The 18376-nt window shown below is 43.7% G+C and overlaps 1 protein-coding gene across 2 annotated transcripts in view; it reads right to left on the bottom strand.

Moving 5' to 3' along the window:
* Positions 1–859: 859 nt before the first annotated feature.
* The window catches only part of SLC10A7 (solute carrier family 10 member 7), a 288285-nt gene continuing 270768 nt past the window's right edge, over positions 860–18376 (bottom strand). For both annotated transcript variants that reach the window (XM_043485017.1, XM_043485010.1), the window contains 2 exons: positions 5157–5302; positions 860–1907 (listed from right to left, as the gene is read on the bottom strand). In XM_043485017.1, coding sequence (XP_043340952.1) covers positions 1878–1907; positions 5157–5302 — 176 coding nt within the window. In that variant the 3' untranslated portion in view covers positions 860–1877. The remainder of the gene's footprint in view (positions 1908–5156; positions 5303–18376) is intronic.

Here is an 18376-nt window from a genome sequence, read left to right as displayed (position 1 = left end):
ACTATAGGTGAAAGACAATAGAGGTAGATAAGTTGAGGGGAAAAAAAATCAGTATTCTAATACTATGCTGAAGATTTTTATGATAACTCAGACAGACAATTCCATTTACTCTGAAATTCAAAGAAGTTTGTAGGAAAAAAACATAAAAAACCTTACTGTTCTCCATACATAAGCATCAAAAATACCAAGCAAAATTATTGTAGTTTTAGACACAGGTGAATTTGTTGACAATAGGAATTCTTGACAAATAGCCTGTTTAGCATAGATTTTTGCAGGGTCTGGCACTAGCCTTAAAACTTACACTGAGGCTAACTCTTGTGAAATGTATGAGTTTCAATGACATTGAAATGACTCAGAAGTAACACAAGATAAGAGCTGGCAATAACAGTACTGTAAATTTATGATATTGGTAAACATGGTGAGCTTCTAAGGAATGACTTTTTGCTATTGATAAAATAACAGCAAAACAGCTGCTAAAGCTATGATGTGGCCTCAGTGCAACTCAGGATGCCAGTGTCATCTGTTAAGTCAGGAAAAGTAGAGAGGTGTGACAGAATGGTGTGCAGGAAAAAGAGAAAAAGCGTTCCCTCATTTCTATAAAGCAATGACTTGATTCTGTAACTGGGTCGTGAGAGCTTTTCCAGCCACAGTAGAAGCAAATATTGGGTACTCCGTGGCAAACTGATGCCAGTTTGGGAACTAATTGTCCTTGCTGTTTTGGTTAATGAATGGTTTTGCATCTTCTGTGTCCATTTTTCTTTCCATATAGCTAGACAGAATGTGTATATATAACATTTGTTTGCCTCGATGACCTTTATATCTTCATCTATTCATAACAGCAATGTGATTTAATTTTTTAAAAAAATGTTGCAAACATTTGTCAAATCTGCCAAGGAAAATTCTCATTAGTAACGTTTCAAATGCCTTAAGTGTACTTGATCCAAAGATGTAACAGGCTGCTTCTGGCTAAAAGGGGAAATTTGTGCTCAGCACATCAGTGTAACAGGGAAACAATTTTGGTCTCAGTTGTGGAATGTGGATTAATTGTTGCCACTCCAACTAATTGTAACATTTTGGTGTCTCACATTTGGCTCTTGGGAGTTTCCAAGTGTGCTGGAAAACAGGTAAGAAAGAAATGATGGAAGAAAAAGGGAAAACATTTGAAAAAATCCTGAAACCCAAATCCTGTAGTTTATCTCGAAACCTCATGTACTTTGACTCATAACTCAAACATCAGGCCCTTTCTTTGAAGCAGCTTATAATAAATTTAAGACACAGAGCACCACAGTCTCTTGTAATGGAACTGAGGAATTTCTGTGTGGAAACTATTTGAAGGAATGTCTTAAAAAATGATATCAAGAAATGCAGATGACTTATGCTTTTCAGCCTCTATTCAGTCTGTGACCCCTGCTGAGTTGATAAGGAAGAGGCATGTCACAGTTGCAGAAAAAGAAAGAATCATATGGTAAATCAAATAAGATTTTGGAAATATTCACTGTCATGGGAAGGGCATTTTCCTGATGATGTGACCTCATTTCAAACAGTACAGTAACTAGGAGAGAGCTTAGTGCAGGGAAGGTGGTACGAGAAAAACGTGTTTGTTTTTTTGTCACTTTCATGACTGTTTTCTGTGTTAGGAAAAAAGAAAATTAAACAACTCCAAAATACTGTACCATCCCGGGCAGTAACCAACAAAGTAGGTTTTGGAAATAATGCTCTCGTCAAATACATTTTAAGGCACTTTAAACAGTTATATCATATTTTTTTGTGTAAAAAAATAAAATATGCATCGAAGCAACGTTCACAAATACAAGTCTTCAGAACCGTAAGTACAATCCTGTACATATATACATGGCTGTGGAACGACCGCCTCCTTGTTATACTGTTGGCCTCATCAATTTCACTCCCTGCAAGAAAGGAAAACATGACGTTCAGAGTTGGACTGTATCCACGAACAATGTGAGAGCATCAGTTAACACCAGATAATTTATGCTGCAAGGAAGAAGAAGAGGCCTGCCTAGACAGCATTATACAACCCGTGGTCAAAACTCCCGGATCCAAACCTGCCCACCTCACTGGCCACAGACTCTGGCATGGCCACTCATCTCTGCTGTGCTAGATGGTCCCTGTGGGTCTTAGTATTATCAGCAAAGTGGAGGAGACACTCGTGGATACCCTTATGATGGACACTTCCTATTTATTTTCGTGGCCAGATGGGATGGCTAAATAATTTCAAGCCTTCTGGGTGATTCCACATTAGTCAGTGGCCCCCTGGTTGGGAGTGATTTCTATAAAAATAGGAAAAGTGAGTGGCATTGTCTAGTTTAGTCTCCCTTTTGGGACATGCTTCTGTTACTCTGTAGGATAAATCCCAGAGCTTTTAAACATTTAGAAGAAAACTTTATTCTGATTAATTTGCAGTTTACTAGGATTGCTAATCGTTGATGGAATATTGGGATTTTCAAATAATTTTCTTCATTCCTTGTCGAAATTGATATGTATAAATTCTAGTCTATCGTGTACATACACATCATTAGCCATGAGCATGAATACAAGTGGAAGTTTTCGAAGGGGAAAAAGAGTAAAAGAAAAAAAGGTTATGGAACCGCTCCTCTAGCAGCTCTGAGTGGGAAGCGACCAGCCTGGCGTGGCCCCCAGCACAGAGTGCCGTTTGCCCACATTTTGTTCGGTAACAAGACGAGGGAAGGTGCTGGAGCGCTACTCTCTCAGAATTCTGGGGACCTAGGGCTCCCCTTCTAAAAGCAGTCTTGTAGTGGGGGAGAGCAATTAGGACAGCTCGAGATTTACAGACGCACACTGCTATATATAACATGGATAAACAACAAGAGCCTTCTGTGTAGCACAGGGAAACTACTCAGTGTCTTGCAGTAACCTACAATGGAAAAGAATCTGAAAAAGACTACACATTATTACTCTTATATGCAATCGAATCATGTTGCTATACACTTGAAACTAACACAACATTGTAAATGAACTACAATAAATTAGATAAAAGCAACCTTGTATTTCTGTTTGGAGCATCATTGTGGTGTGGGGGGAAGATCTGGGGGGACAAATAGACCACGGTTCCAGTCCTAACTCTCGCCCTGACTACACTCCCCGTATAACTCTGGGCAAGTTGCTCAGCTCTCTGGGCCTAGTCCCCGTGTGTTCCATGGGGGTAGCAGAGCTTGCTACAAACAGTCATAGAGAATACAAAACTTCAGTGATGATGACAGTGAATGTATCAGCTGGCTTTTGTCAAACACCTGCCATGTAATCCTCCATAACTCTAAAGAGCAGATGTTATCATAAGTCTTAGAGTGGCAGAGACAGGTAGAGAGAATTGAAGGAACACGGCCAGGGTCGCATGGGCAAGGCGGTAGAACGGGCAGCTGGGCTCAAGGGTCCACACTCTGAACCTGGTGAAGGCTGGGCGTGCTGAGCATACATGGAACTTAACAGGTGGTGGCGGGGCTATTCCGTTTTTAGGACACTTAGGACGTGAAACTGAGAGACTGTATTTTCTTGGGCTTCAAAATCACTGCAGGTGGTGACTGCAGCCATGAAATTAAGACACGCTTGCTCCTCGAAGAAGAAAAGCTATGATTAAACTAGACAGCATATTAAAAAGCAGAGACATTACTTTGCTGACAAAGGTCGTCTAGACAAAGCTATGGTTTTTCCAGTAGTCATGTATGGATGTGAGAGTTGGACTATAAAGAAAGTTGAGCGCCAAAGAATTGATTCTTTTGAACTGTGGTGTTGGAGAAGACTCTTGAGAGTCCCTTGGACTGCAAGGAGATCCAACCAGTCCATCCTAAAGGAAATCAGCCCTGAATATTCATTGGAAGGACTGATGTTGAAGCTGAAACTCCAATACTTTGGTCCAACACCTGATGAGAAGAACTGACTCATTTGAAAAAACGCTGATGCTGGGAAAGATGGAAGGCAGGAGGAGAAGGGGACGACAGAGGATGAGATGGCTGGATGGCATCACTGACTTGACGGACATGAGTTTGAGCAAGCTCCGGGAGTTGGTGAAGGACAGGGAGGCCTGTCGTGGCTGCAGTCCATGGGGTCGCAAAGAGTCGGACACGACTGAGTGACTGAACTGAGCTGAAGGACACGACACAGGGGGCTCTGTCACTGGCTGTCTCCTTCTCCTACTCATCTCCTGTGACAGCTGCCACCTTATGAGTGGGCTGAAAGTAGCCTTGCAAAGTCTGAGCTGCTGGGAAGGAGGTGCTCTATGGGTGCTTCCGCAGCAGGTGCTGCATCTACATTTTGTATGAGTCACTCACTCTGTTTTATTTGGTTTTTAATTTGATATATAATTTGTGGCTTGCCAGGTGGTGCCAAAGGTAAAGAACCCTTGCCTGCCAACGCAGGAGATGTAAGAGATGTGGGTTCAGTCCCTGGGTTGGGAAGATCCCCTGGAGGAGGAAATGACAACCCACTCCAGTATTCTTGCCTGGAGAATCCCATGGACAGAGGAGCCTGCAGGGCTACAGTCTACAGGGTCATAAAGAATTGGGCATGACTGAAGCGACTTAGCGCACATAATTTGAGAGATCCACAAATATCAAATAAGTAAGGCTTTTGAGCCAAGTGTGGTGAAATTGACATCACTGTGTGGCCTTGTTTGCTGCTGAACTCTTATTAAATTCCCAAACACATAGTTTGGCAATACAAAGAAGTTGTGAAGCGTCTGGAAAATTAAAGAGAAAGCAGACATTCTAGATAAATCCAAGTGCTATTATGCTTAGACAAACATGAAATCAGGACACATATGAATGAAGAGGCAAGGCAAAGTTGGTGTGCACCCGAGTGGTGGGGCACGTATATTTTGAGTATATTTACTGAAACTTTACTCCACTGTAATATGCCCTTCAATGTGAGCAAATTAAAAATGGCTTTTAAAGACTGCATTTTAAGTATCATAGTGCTTTTATAACAATGTAGAACAACTGGTCCTCAACTCTCTTGTTCAAGTTGAAATGGATTAATGCATCATTATTATTGAATTTAGTTAAGAAAATGTGTACTTGAGAACAAGGTTATATGTGCAAAAGCTAACATGTATGAGTGGCTAAGATTCAGAAATAGCATTTCAATGTGACTTGGATCCAAGTAAGATCCTTCTAGAGTCTCACCTTCTGCCTTGACACCATCCAAGACTTTATTGTTGGCACCAACACACTTCCCAGGAGGATCTGCACCGGATGGTAGATGAGCAAGGGGACGGATATTAGAGAGAGGTACTCGTGGCCTGCAAACACGATCTTCAGCATTGGGATTCCTGACGAACAAAGAAGATACAAAACCTAAAGGCAAATTCATCAAACTAAATTCATCAAATTTAGTCATTAAACTAAAGACACGGGCCATTAAAACTTGACCTTGGCATGCACCATCTTTCCCCTGTGGATATTCACAGAACCAAACAGGGACTGTCTGGAATGAATCACCAAATCTTTCCATCTTCCTTTCACTACGTAAAGCTCTAAGCTCTAGAACAGATTAAAACTGAAAAGGGGGTCAGTCCAAGGGCACTGGTGCTCTCACTGTCTGTCTAACGAGAGGAGAGAAGACAGTGGAAGAGAGTTGCTTCGAGAAGACGGAGGTATACCAGTAGAGGTTAAAAATGGATCATTTGCTTAGTAGTAAAACACTCCACTGGTCTTTAGGGAGGCCTGCTAGATACCATTTCAAAGCGCCTAAGTTCACTTTGGGGCTGAAAGGATTTGATAAGATAAATAGGAGGGTACTTTAGCCAAAAAGACAGTCATAAAGGCTTTGCCCACTCTTCTGGCCAAGAAGCTCAAAGCGCTTTAAGCAGTATTGTGTATGGCAGATGAAAATTCTAAAATCTGTGCTGAGTGATTAAAGCCCACAGTGAAGGTCTTACCAGAACTTAGGTAAATGAATCCTGCTACTGAGTCTGCTGCTCTGTTGTACCCATGGCAAAGCATGAAGATTTTTAAGTACCCACCTAGCACGTGTACCTATTAAGCTTCTATAACAGAATTCAGACTCTGGTGATTTGACTGTTATCACCAATTGCTGTAATGTGGCCCAGTCATCAGACGACTATGTACGCACATCAGTTTTGTCATCTGAACAGCTTTAAGAGCTTAGCTTTCTTTTTGTTTCTTTGGGAACAGCCACTGAAAAGGAACCAAGCTCCTAAACACATGCAATGATGGCCCATAAATAACATTTTATTATAACCTGGTGAGGAAAGCTCTGCTTCTTCAATTATTTTTACCTTCTAATAAATTTCAAACCTTTATGCAAAAATGTATTTCATGGCTGCTTTCTTTTTCATAGCCTCACATATCATTGCCATAAACTGCAAACACTTAACTCTTCCCAAACAATGTCTCTCTCGAAGCTCCAAATGTTTAGTCTTGCACAGTTTCTGTCTTCTCACTAATACAAAGAACAAAGGAGCTTTGCTTTTGAATGTAATATGCTTAATCCATTTATTGGATTTGAATTAGCAGCATCTAATATTATGGTTCCAGAAAGTTATTACAATGAGAAATGAAGAAGATCCAAATATATATTCCTCCTATTTTCGGAAAAGGCTATTACTTTTTTTTTTTTTTTGGTTGCTCTGGATCTTTGTTGTGGTGCTGAGGCATGTAGGATCTTAGTTCCCTGGCCAGGGGTTGAACTTGTGTCCTTGGCATTAGAAGGTGGATTCTTAACCAATGGACCACCAGGGAAATTCTCAGGAAAGGTTATTTGGCCCAAAAGGATGATGTGAATGAAAGTAACAGGGGCATAAAGGGAGCAAATGATATAAATATGGAAGTATTTGTTTCTAAAAGTGATCAGAGCAGGGATTTCTGGCTCAAAATTCAAGGCCTGTGGCTGCTGGGCTAAATCACCCGAGTTCCACTTTCCTGGCTATGCTCAGGTGGGCTCTGTGTTGTTCTTCAGTAAGCCAAAGCAAGTTCACAGCTACAGTCGCAGAGCTACCTCTCCAATAAGCAAGATACACAAGGTGTCTTAATGGAAACGACCTCGGCAGCTCACTGTAGTGCGATGAAAAGATAACAGTAATGATGACAATAATGTTTCTGTGTGCGGTGAGTGCTTAACTAGATGCCAGGTGCTGTCAAGGGCTCTCCTGTATGAATGAAATGCCTAGAGGTTGGATAACTTTCCCAAGAGGTGGGGGCTTTGCTGCAATCCAGGTCCCCTGGGTTTCTGGTTCTCTGTGTCAGGCCAGGGTCAAGGCCTCTGAGGTCTTCAAGACATCCAGGGGATGGTGGCTCCATGAAGCAGAAGAGGACCTGGGATGCAAAGAGCTCTCCGACCCAGAGTCTTTTTGGGACCCTCTCGCCTGGGTTCCTCCCAGCAGTGCTCCCGGGGCGGCAGACCTTGGACTCCCCTGCTTCTCACAGGGGTGCTCCTGTGATTCCACATCAGCCAGCAGTTCAGCAACTGTGAGGCCTACCCTCATAGCTGCAAGGGAACCCCAGATGGAAGCTGGCTTCTAGGAGCTTCCAGCGTACAACTGACTTTCTACCTCCTGTGGTCCCTAGTACCAATGCATGTGAAGTTCTCTTCTGGCCTGGGGCTGGTTCTTCAGCTCGTTCATTTCATCTTCCAGTATACTGCTCTGTACATATTTGCTGACAGGGTTGGGACTCTGCAAACATCACTCCTCCTCATCAGTTCATGGCTCCCTGGATAGTTCTGCCCAGAGAAGGCACTACACGAAGTATGGAGAAGGGGCAGGTGCCTGGGGGTTAGCCCCAGTGGATAGCCCCTTATGCCCCTCCTAGGAAGTCTGATCTTCATTTCCTCTCCAGACTTGTACTGATAGGTTCTGAGATCTCCAACTTCTTCCTTTATTCCCCCAGCTCTGGCTATTCATTGTCCCCTTTCCACTTTCCAGTTTTCTAGCTGTTTAATCGTCCCTGGGTCGATGGGCTGGTGTGTTTGCCCAACTCACCCTGGAGACACAGACCTTCTCTCACTCAGCCTCATACCCCAGCCATCCACCTCAAGAGAGGGTTCCACCATGACTGGCAGCTGCCGTAGCCATTTGTTGAATGAAGCGGGGATTTCCCTTCACCACTTCGTGAGCCTGCAAACCTTCTGGTTAACTGTTTATTTATCTGGCTGTGCCAGGTCTCACTTGCGACACATGGGATCTACAATCTTCAGTGCAGCTTGCAGGATCTTTAGATGAGGCATGTGGGATCTGGTTCCCTAATCAGGGATCAAACTTAGGCCCCCTGCATTGGAAGCGTGGAGTCTTAGCCACTGGGCCACCAGTGAAGTCTCTCATTGTTGTTAATTGTTAATCAGATTTCCTATCGTCACTCTTCCTGGTGACTGTTAAAAATATGATTGAAAATAAAATCAGAGAGGAAAACCTGGCTTCCGAAGATGAGGGTCAGGTCCCTTTGCTATGTCTTGTCACCCTCTCAGGGTGGATTCGCGACAGGCTGGTCCCTGCACAGGGGGACCCAGAGTCCGGAGCAAAGCTTTTTGTTTTGGGAGCCTTTCTGTGCCCTCGGCCTGAAATGCTCCCTTACTTCTCAACCATCCGATGATTCACTTTCCTATTCAATCATTAGCGTCTTCGCAGTCTCCTCTGTGACTCAGTCTTTCTTTCCCATGCTTCCTTCAGTTTCTCCCTGTCTGCCCTTCTGGCCCCAAATCAGTAGCTTCTGCTCACTGCCTTTTCGTTTTCTCAAGAGTCAGAGTAGAAAGAGAAGCTGGGAGAAGTGAGTGAGGGGAGGAGAATTAACTTCTCCACGCCCGAGTGGTCCAGGCAGTGGCCTCGATCGCTTGGAAGCAGTGAGTTTATGATCTCTGTTCTAGGGCCTCCTGGCCGGGTGTCCAGCGCTGTCAGAAGGAACACGGGAAGTGCAGTAGAGAGATTCCCCGCACCTGCCACTGCACTTCCCACGCTGCGATTTCTGTCACCTGGCCATGGATTTGGCAAAACTTGATCTTCAAGTCAAATCAGAGAACGTGGGCTAGATCTCGTTTTCCAGAAGCCCATGTAATGCACTGCCCTTTCATCCTCTTCACCCACCCTTTCAATAGTTCACCCCATCACTCATTCATTCATTCAACGAGCACTCACTGAACAGATTAACTACAGCATGTGACAGAGCCTCAGTAAGGAGGCTCACCAGCCCCTGGGTGACCACTCACGCCTCCTCCCCGTGACCTTCCTTCAGGGCACGGTGGGCCTCACCTGTGCCCCCAACTCTCTCCCCAAACCGTTCTCTCCGCCTGCAGGCTTGTCTTGTGAAGGGTATTTGCTAGTCAGGAACCAGACTGAGCACAAGCCCCTCGAGGGCTCACTGTCCCCCTCCACGCCCCCTGTGCGCCAGCCACTGAGGGCGCAGGACCCTCTCGTTCCCGCCTTGCGCCCCCTGGGCTCGAGAGGTCTTGCCTCTCGGTCTTTGCCAACGAGCTCTTTTTTGCCAGAATTCTTGTCACCCACTTCTTGACCTGCCCAGTCTGTAAGCCCTCAGTTCCCAAACTTGCCTCCCCCGGGAAGTCATCCTTATTGTCTCAAGCCTCCTTTCTGCTCTAGGCTTACCAACTGAGGCGCATTCCAGCCTAGCATTTGCTGCATTTATTATTACTGCTTGCTCTGTGTGTGTGTGTGACTGTGTGTGTGTGTGTGTGTGTGTGTGTGTGTGACCCTGACTAAGCTGTGAGCTTCTTAGGGTCAGCGACTGTTTGGCCTTCATCTCTGAGCGTCTTAGTGCTCAGAAGAAGAGTGCTGAAGGATTGGAATTGTGCTAATCCAGACCCCATCATAAAATTACTGTGTAGACTATCACTCCATTTTCACTCCATTCATTAACTAGGGAGAAAAAAGGGGCAATGATTTCAAAAAAACCAAACAAACTTACTCGAAAGAGTTTTCTTTTTCAAGTAAAATTTAAATATAGGACTCTTTTCATCTTGCGATCACTGCAGTAATATAAATGAAGCAAATTAATTTTAATGCTCCCAGGTACTGATTCTGTGTCACTGTGGTTGACAGGATCCGACTAGACTATATGAGATGGCGTTTGACTTTATGGAAGTGAACACCACGCGCGCATTTACAATTTTACAGGGACTTTAAGCTGTCATGCTGAAAAATGTTTATAAAACATTAATCAAAAAATGCCTCTTTAATACAATGCATTGTCTGAAAGATGTTAGAAGGCGCATATTGTAAATGGATTCTTTTTCTGACTAAAGTAATTTCCACCAAAAGCATTTCCCCACTGCTCTACAAGTACACTGTGTGGAGAGATAAAGAGCACTTTCTCAGCACATTACTACCTGCTCCAAACACTTGGGAAATCACTAATGTACAGCATGCCATATTTCCATGTCACACATGACACATTCGTCTAAAATTATCCAACAGACTTTGACACTGCAGCATATTCCATAAGCAGAGCTTTCAACTGACATCTGCCAAGTAAGAACTTCAAGTGTGAGCTTTCTTCTTCTAACAAGCAAGTAAGGGCTTTCTTTTATCCTATACCCAGGATGGGAAGGATAAAACAATACATACCAGAACAAGTGGGGTTTTCTTTCCCCTATTTTGAACATGTTTTTTTAATGTTCTCTGAATTAGAAAATTCCCTTTGTATCAGTGTTCTAAGTTTTAACAGTTACCTCTTTCTATTGGATGGATGGTTTTTAAATTTTTCCTGAGAAATACTTTCCTCCCACCCCTAGATTAAATATGGACCTTTATATAGAAGGCTGCTCTATTACTCAAAATATAAAAATAATTTACTGGGACTTACCTGGTGGCCCAGTGGCTAAGATCCCTTGCTCCAATGCAGGGGACCTGGGTTCTATCCCTGGTGGGGGAGCTAGATTCCATATGTTACAACTAAGAGTTTGCATGCCACAACTAAAAACTGCCATGGCCAAATAAATAAAAAATAAACAAAAACCATCTACTTTACAGAATTGTTCAGAGTTTACTTGTAAATGATGATGCTCTCACCATCTACTCATTCTTTCATTCCATCCATCCATCATTCATTCAAAAAATAATTTCTGGGCTTCTGCTATATGTGAGTTACTGTTTCCAGTGCTGAGGACATAAGGAGAAATGACATAGACCAGATCCCTGCCTTCTTGGGACCTGCTTTCTGTAGCTTTTGCCCAGATCACCTTGGCTTCCCTTCTGAGTGCAGGGCTGGCACATGCTTGCCTGGTTTCTACAGCTCAGAGTTTGCGGCCCATCTCTGACTAACTCCATCTGTCTTTTGACTTGTAGATCAAGTCACCAAGTTCTGGACGGTCTTTTCTCCATCTAGCGCTGTCCTTCCTCCTCAGTTTTCACAGCCGCCTTCCTAATTCAGTTCCTCATAAAATCAAGCCAAATGACTCTCAGCCTCCTGACATAACCCCCCGTCTTCAGACTCTTCCCTTCATCAATCCTACAAACCACAGCCAGATTAATCTTCCTAAGACCCACATTAATTAAAGCCAAGACCCTGCTCAAGAATTACAATGACTTTCCAGTGCCCATTCATCAAATCCTCTATCCCTTCAACGTCAGTAGAGAAGGATTATGACCACTGCCATTTTGTAAGGGCTCTGCTTGCAGTATCTCATTTAATCCTTACAACAGCCCTAAGAAGCAAGTGGTGATTTCTCTGATGAAACACAAGGCAACTGACGGTTAGAATGACCTGCTTAACATCATGCATTGGTTAGGCGGTAGAGGCAGAATTAGACGACGGTTTACTTTTTATTTTTAACCTTATTTTTTATTGGAGTGTCATTGCTTTACAATGTGTGTTGGTTTCTGCTGTACAACAAAGTCAATCAGCTCCGTGTTTACACATGTCCCCGCCCTCGTGGACCTCCTCCTCGCCCATCCCGCCCCTCTAGGCCATCACTGGGCACGGGCTGGCTCCCTTTGCTTTTCCGAAGCTCTCACTAGTTACCGACTTCACACACGGTAGTGCATATACGTCAACACTGCTCTCCATCTCGTCCCACCCTCCTTCCCCGCTGTGTCTGCATGTTTGCTCTCTACCTTAACTCCCAGTTGCCAATTGCTGTCACCAGCTCAGGCCTAGCATGTGTCTTTGTGAATGCTGAGCCCCTGTCTGGATCTTGTCCTTTCTCTCTGGGTGACTAAATTCTATGGGTTCTTCCAGGCTCATCTTTACATTTTTCTCCACCGTGAAGGTGGGCTTCCTACTGATTTTTTCTTCTTTTGAAGAATGAAGCCTCTCTTCCTAGTTGTATTAGGGGACCCCGCTGACTGACACCGCCGTCCTGGCCAGGCAGGATGGTGACCACGTACATGAGTTATTTGACAACAGGAGTTCCTGGTGAGGAACTCGGAACTAACAAGCTACCACTGACCGGAAGAATTCAGGACAGGTCAAAAGGAGAGAGGAGACTCCAGTCCATATGTTCTAACAATCTTCCAGAATCCTCCTCACTGCAATCCATCTTGGCTAAGCGATACGTGCACCACCAGGAAGGACCCTGAGTCAGAATGATTGGCTACAGACAACCCAGAAACTAATCCCATCACCATAAAACCCGAGACTCTGAGCCATGTGGCAGAGCAGTTCTCCTGGGTTCCCTTACCCTCCTGCTCTCTGCCTGGGCGCCCCTACCCAATAAAGTCTTTGCTTTGTCAGCATGTGCGTCTCATTGGACAACTCATTTCTGAGTATTAGACAAGAGCCGTCTCTTGGGCCCTGGAAAGGGTCCCCTTTCTTGCAACAACTGCATCCCATAAATTTAGCATTTGCTTATGATGCCATGATTTTCTTTTGTACAGGTTTTGTTTCCCTCTGAACACAGGCAAAGTCCTTTAAGCTCCTGCAGTGTTTAAGCACAGGTGCGTGTGTGTGTGTTCAGTCGTGTCCAACTCTTTGCAACCCTATGGACAGTATACTGCAAGGCTCCTCTGTCCATGGGATTTTCTAGGCAAGAATACTGGAGTGTGGTGCCATTTCCTTATCCAGGGGATTTTCCTGACCCAGGGATTGAACCAGCATCTCCTGCCTCTCCTGTATTGCAGGCAGATTCTTTACTGCTGAGCCCCCACTCAATACATGAATGACTGATTATTTAAGAACAGAGGATGAAGCAATGTTTCCCATCGAAAAAGCCTGAACAAGAACAAATACTAGTTGCTTTACTGAACTATAAAGAGAATCATTTACACATTCCTCCAGGAGAAGGAGGAATTGTATTTCACAGGAGAAATATATATTCGATATGGTAAGAAGGAGAGAAACTGAACTGACCACAGAACCCAAACTTTGAAATGAGCATTGAGTTATGGAGTAGGAGAGGAAATACATTGAAAAATGTCCTTTGTGTCCTTTGAACTTGTTTCACTTACTTTCCCAGTTCCCTAAGAGAGAGTATACTCCAATCACCTGGATCATTTCCTGTCTTTCAGAGATTCATTCGCCTGAATTCACTTGACTTGTTTTCCATTTAAATGCTTTCTCAGACTTTCCAAGGAGTTTTGAAGAGAGCTGCAGGCGAATCTGGAATCCAGTTGCTTCGCTCTCTAGTTGTCATGGAGATTTCCCACTTTTGTTCACTTTGTTCTTAGTTAGAAACATCCATAATTTTACTCTCCAAATGTCCTACACATTGTTATTTGAATTCTATCGCTTCCTTCTTAGTGAATCTCTCAGCTTAAAAGCCCATGTTTGCCCTTAACAGTCAGTGGGATAGATGGTCTCCCCATCATAATGTAATCCAAGAAGGCCACTCTTTTTCCAACATCACTAAATGCCAATCTGGGTCCCCTTCTCCAACATATACACACACATTTTCTCTTCAGAGACAAATGCTCACAGAAAGTCAAACTCGGTGACACCGATTTATTCCAACCACTAAACAAAGGGGCAATTACGTGCCATTTATAGAACACGAAATGAAGATTCCAAAACACAACAGTTTTAGAATTTGATTAGAAAAGACTTTCAGGATTATCCTAAAGCAAGCTAATTTTCAGTTAACATAGCCGTTGCTTCATACAGAGGTTTATAATATGTCCAGTAGCCTACAGGAGGCAGTACAGCGTAGCCGTTAGGAAGGCTGATACAGGCCCCAAGAGAGCCCTGGGTGGAATCCCATGCCTGCCACTTGTCACTCTCATCAGGCAAGTGACTGAACTTCAGTTTTCACATCTGTAAAATGTGCCTACTTTGTAGGTTTTCTTTTTCCCTTAATAAACAGAAAGTGAAACAGTACACAATGTCTGGTAAGTAGTAAGTCTTCAGACACTATTCCAGGTGCGGTAAATAATTCTTGCCTAGAAAATCCCATGGGCAGAGAAGCCTTGCACCAGCCCCACCTGGAGCCCCTGCCTTCATGGAGCTCATGTCCTCACTCACTGACCCAGGAGAGACGGCAGAGAGCGCCGGGCCAGAGCGAACACCACCCCACCGCAGGGTCAGGCACAGGGCAGTGAGGAGGCACAGCACTGCATCCAGGAAACACGCCGATGGGCAACAGGGATGCAGTAAGCATCTGGGTTATTCTAATTTTTGTCTCTCTCTCAGAGTGAGTAAAAAGCACGGCAACCCACTTCCAGGTTGGTGGGTATGGCTTGGCCTGAATCCATCAGAGAGGGGCTCACCAGATTAGTCAAGAGTCGTCCTGAGGCGTGGTCTGTAGGAGCAGGTGGGGCTTAGTCTGCACAGCCCTCAGCATTACATTATGCTCCCAACTTCTGGCTTTTCTAGGATGTCCCCTGAAACCCATTCTGGAACATTCCAAAGGCTAGCAAGTCCACCTCCTGCAGATCCCCTTAGGAAGGCAGACAGGATGTCATGGATCATGTGACTTGCTCTCCTTCACGCCCATCTAAATGACTAGTCTTTTGCTCAAATTCTTCAAAGTATTTTATTTTAATATTTATTCATTTTTATTTATTTGGCTACAGTGGGTTTTGGTTGTGGCACTTGGGATCTTCAATCTTCATTGCAGCATGCGGGGTCTAGTTCCCGACCAGGGATCAAACTCAGGCTCCCCACATTGGGAGCATGGAATCTTAGCCACTGGACCACCAGGCAAGTCCCTTTAAGGTATTTCAACACTGGGCTGCCCTTCCCTTGCTGATGATTAACATTTTCTGTGCTTCCCTGTTCTTTTCCTATCATTCTGTCTGTAACTGAAAACTGCTGTATTTGGTGTGACTTCACCATCAGGACTTCTTTAAGACTTTTGTTTTTTTAATGTGGACCTTAGCTAAAGTCTTTATTGAATTTGTTACAATGTTGCTTATGTTGTTTATGTCATGGTGTTTTGGCTCTGAGGCATGTGGGATCTTAACTCCCTGGTCAGAGACGGAACCCACAGCCCCTGCATTGGAAGGCGAAGTCTTAATCACTGGATCACCAGGGAAGTCCCATCACCATCAGGACTTCTATTGTTGCTTTCTGAACAATAGAAGAAAAGATTTTTGTCCTTCATGTAGAAGGAGATATCTAAAATGACGTACAACTAAATAATATGTGCAAATAAGAGCCCTCTAGTTTTCTGAGTCCCAGGGATGGGTTCAGGGAATCCATGTAGATGAGGGCATTTCCAAATCACTGAACACAAAGGCAACATCAGCAGCAGCTAGGGGATGGCTGACAACCCCCTTGGCTAGACCTTTGACAGAAAAACAGGACAATCTTATACCAGTTTCACAGGTAAGTACAAGTGGAATTTTAATTTCCAACCTCTGACACCTGAAAAGCATCCTATGGTTATCTCTGTTGATGGCGTACTAGATGGAAAGGGACATGTGGAAATCCACACAGGGGGTTTTGGCCATGTGCTTCAACCAATTGGACCCAAACATCTCATCTGCAATCTTTTCAGGGCTCTCCTATCACCCTCCCCTTGACAGTTAGGAAGGCTCACAGTTGCATTTCTTTTCAGTGTAGTCAGCTGTTATTTAGCTATGCTAAGAGTAAGTCGATGTTTTTGTTAAACTTTCCTAGTTGCTTTACTGAACTATAAAGAGAATCATTTACACATTCCTCCAGGAGAAGGTTGTATTTCATAGGAGAAATATATATTTGATATGTTCATTGGAAGGACTGATGTTGAAGCTGAAACTCCAATACTTTGGCCACCTGATTCGAAAAACTGACTCATTTGAAAAGACCCTGATGTTGGGAAAGATTGAAGGCTGGAGGAGAAGGGGATGACAGAGGATGAAATGGCTGGATGGCATCACCAAGTCAATGGACATGAGTCTGAGTAAACTCCGGGAGTTGGTGATGGACAGGGAGGCCTGGCATGCTGCAGTCCATGGGTCTGCAAAAGAGTCGGACACAACCGAGCGACTGAACTGAACTGAAGTATAAGTCGATGATTTTGTTAAACTTTCCTAGTTGCTTTACTGAACTATAAAGAGAATCATTTACACATTCCTCCAGGAGAAGGTTGTATTTCATAGGAGAAATATATATTCGATATGGTAGGAAGGAGAGAAACTGGACTAACCACGGAACCCAAACTTTGAAATGAGTATTGAGTTGTGGAGTAGGAGAGGAACTATATTGAAAAATGCTCTTTGTGTCTTTTATTTCACCTATTTCACTTATTTTCCTACTTCCCTGTAGATGGCATACAAGAGATCTATCCTTCACATTTCAAAACCAGAATTCAAACATATAACATTTTATATATTATAAAACATATACTATGTAAGTGTTAGTTGCTCAGGCGTGTCTGACTCTTTGTGACCCAATGGACTGTAGCTCACCAGGCTCCTCTGTCCATGGAATTCTCCAGGCAAGAAGAATACTGTGTGGGTTGCCATTCCCCTCCCCAGGTGATCTTCCTGACCCAGGGATCGAACCCGATCTCCTGCCTTGAAGGTGGATTCTTTACTGTCTGAGTCACCAGGGAAGCCCTATAAAATAAATACTATAATAATATATAAAAATATACCTCCCTTTATCCAAAAGGGAGAGTTAGGCCTGGAAGAGCAGGACAATGAACAAATACAAGGGTACAAACTTAAGTCCGAGGCCATTACTAAGAGAGAGGAACAATCTTTCCAGTAATTTTAGCCATCCCGTCTCTGGCAGGACTTCAGAAGCTGTATCTGGAGTTCACGGACTTTTTGGCCTTTATTTGTATGTTGGCAGGTGGAGTACAGACTGCAGAAAAATCATTATTGGGTTGGCCAAGAAAGTTTGTTCAGATTTTTCCATTACATTGTAGGGAAAAACTCAAACAACTATTTTGGTCACCCCAATACACAGGGCTTACTCTGGGTCAGGCAAGTGCTATTCTGCATGTGCCAACATCAACTCACTCACTCCTCAATCTATAATGTGAGTAAGGCTCCTGTTATTATCTCCACTTTTCAGATGAGAAAACAGAGGCCGCAGATGAATAAAAATCTTCCCAAGGCTATGCACAGCGAGCGACAGGGGATAGCTGGGATGTGAACACAGACAGACTGGCCCCCAGTTCTGTGTCTTCCACCACCCTACATGCCTAAAATGGTGATCTGGAAGAGCACCCAGGACCCGGAGAGAGAGAGAGAGATGTTTGATGATATTAACACAGAATAACGGAGGGTGAAAAACCCAAGGAAAAGAATATTTACACAAGAAAGTTCTGCAAAGAAGAGAAAGATTCCTTTTGACAGAGGACCTCAGAGAACCAGCCTTTACTCACTTTGAATAAAAGTTGGTCGATGACCATTTTCTGACCATTTTCCAGCCCAATCGGAAAAATGAAAGACTGTATTTTAGCCTTCAATCACCTGGGCTGTAATCCTACCCCTTTGCTGAAAGTTTTATGTAAATAAAGATGCAAGAAAAGACCCAAATGAGCAGCTGGTGTTATTTCTGTTTTGAAACAGGTACGTTCTGATTGGAAAAGATGTTTAATGAATGGCCTGAGCCGGCTCACCAGATGCTGACAATGAAACATTTAACTCTACCAATAGAAGGTTTCAGCCTCGGAAGATTAGGTACACCCTCACCTGTCTGACAGCATTGTAGGAGTAATTAGCAGACAGGGAATTAAAGAATGCATTAAAGAGCTGAAGCCATGGAGGCTTCATTCAGATGCCGGCGATGGCTTCCAGGAGGGGTCACCATATTTATGGAGACAGGTGGGAAGGAAGTAGCGGGAGCTTACTCTTTTCCCTTTCTGGGATGTGAAGGAAGAGCCATTTGTCTTCTAAAGAGAAAAATGTGCCTAATGTTCACAATCACAGGATGTGAAACCTCAAAAATAGAACGAGAATTTCACATGACAAAAATAATACAAGGTCATTGGAAGAGATGTAACATGGTCACCAACATAGAACTGGCCCCATCTGATTGGTTCTGGGAAACTTTGCCTAATTTTACAGATTTTT

Source organism: Cervus canadensis, chromosome 1 (genome assembly GCF_019320065.1).
Source record: "Cervus canadensis isolate Bull #8, Minnesota chromosome 1, ASM1932006v1, whole genome shotgun sequence".
NCBI classification, from domain to species: Eukaryota; Metazoa; Chordata; class Mammalia; order Artiodactyla; family Cervidae; genus Cervus; species Cervus canadensis.
This window is presented reverse-complemented; position numbering and strand designations above follow the sequence as displayed.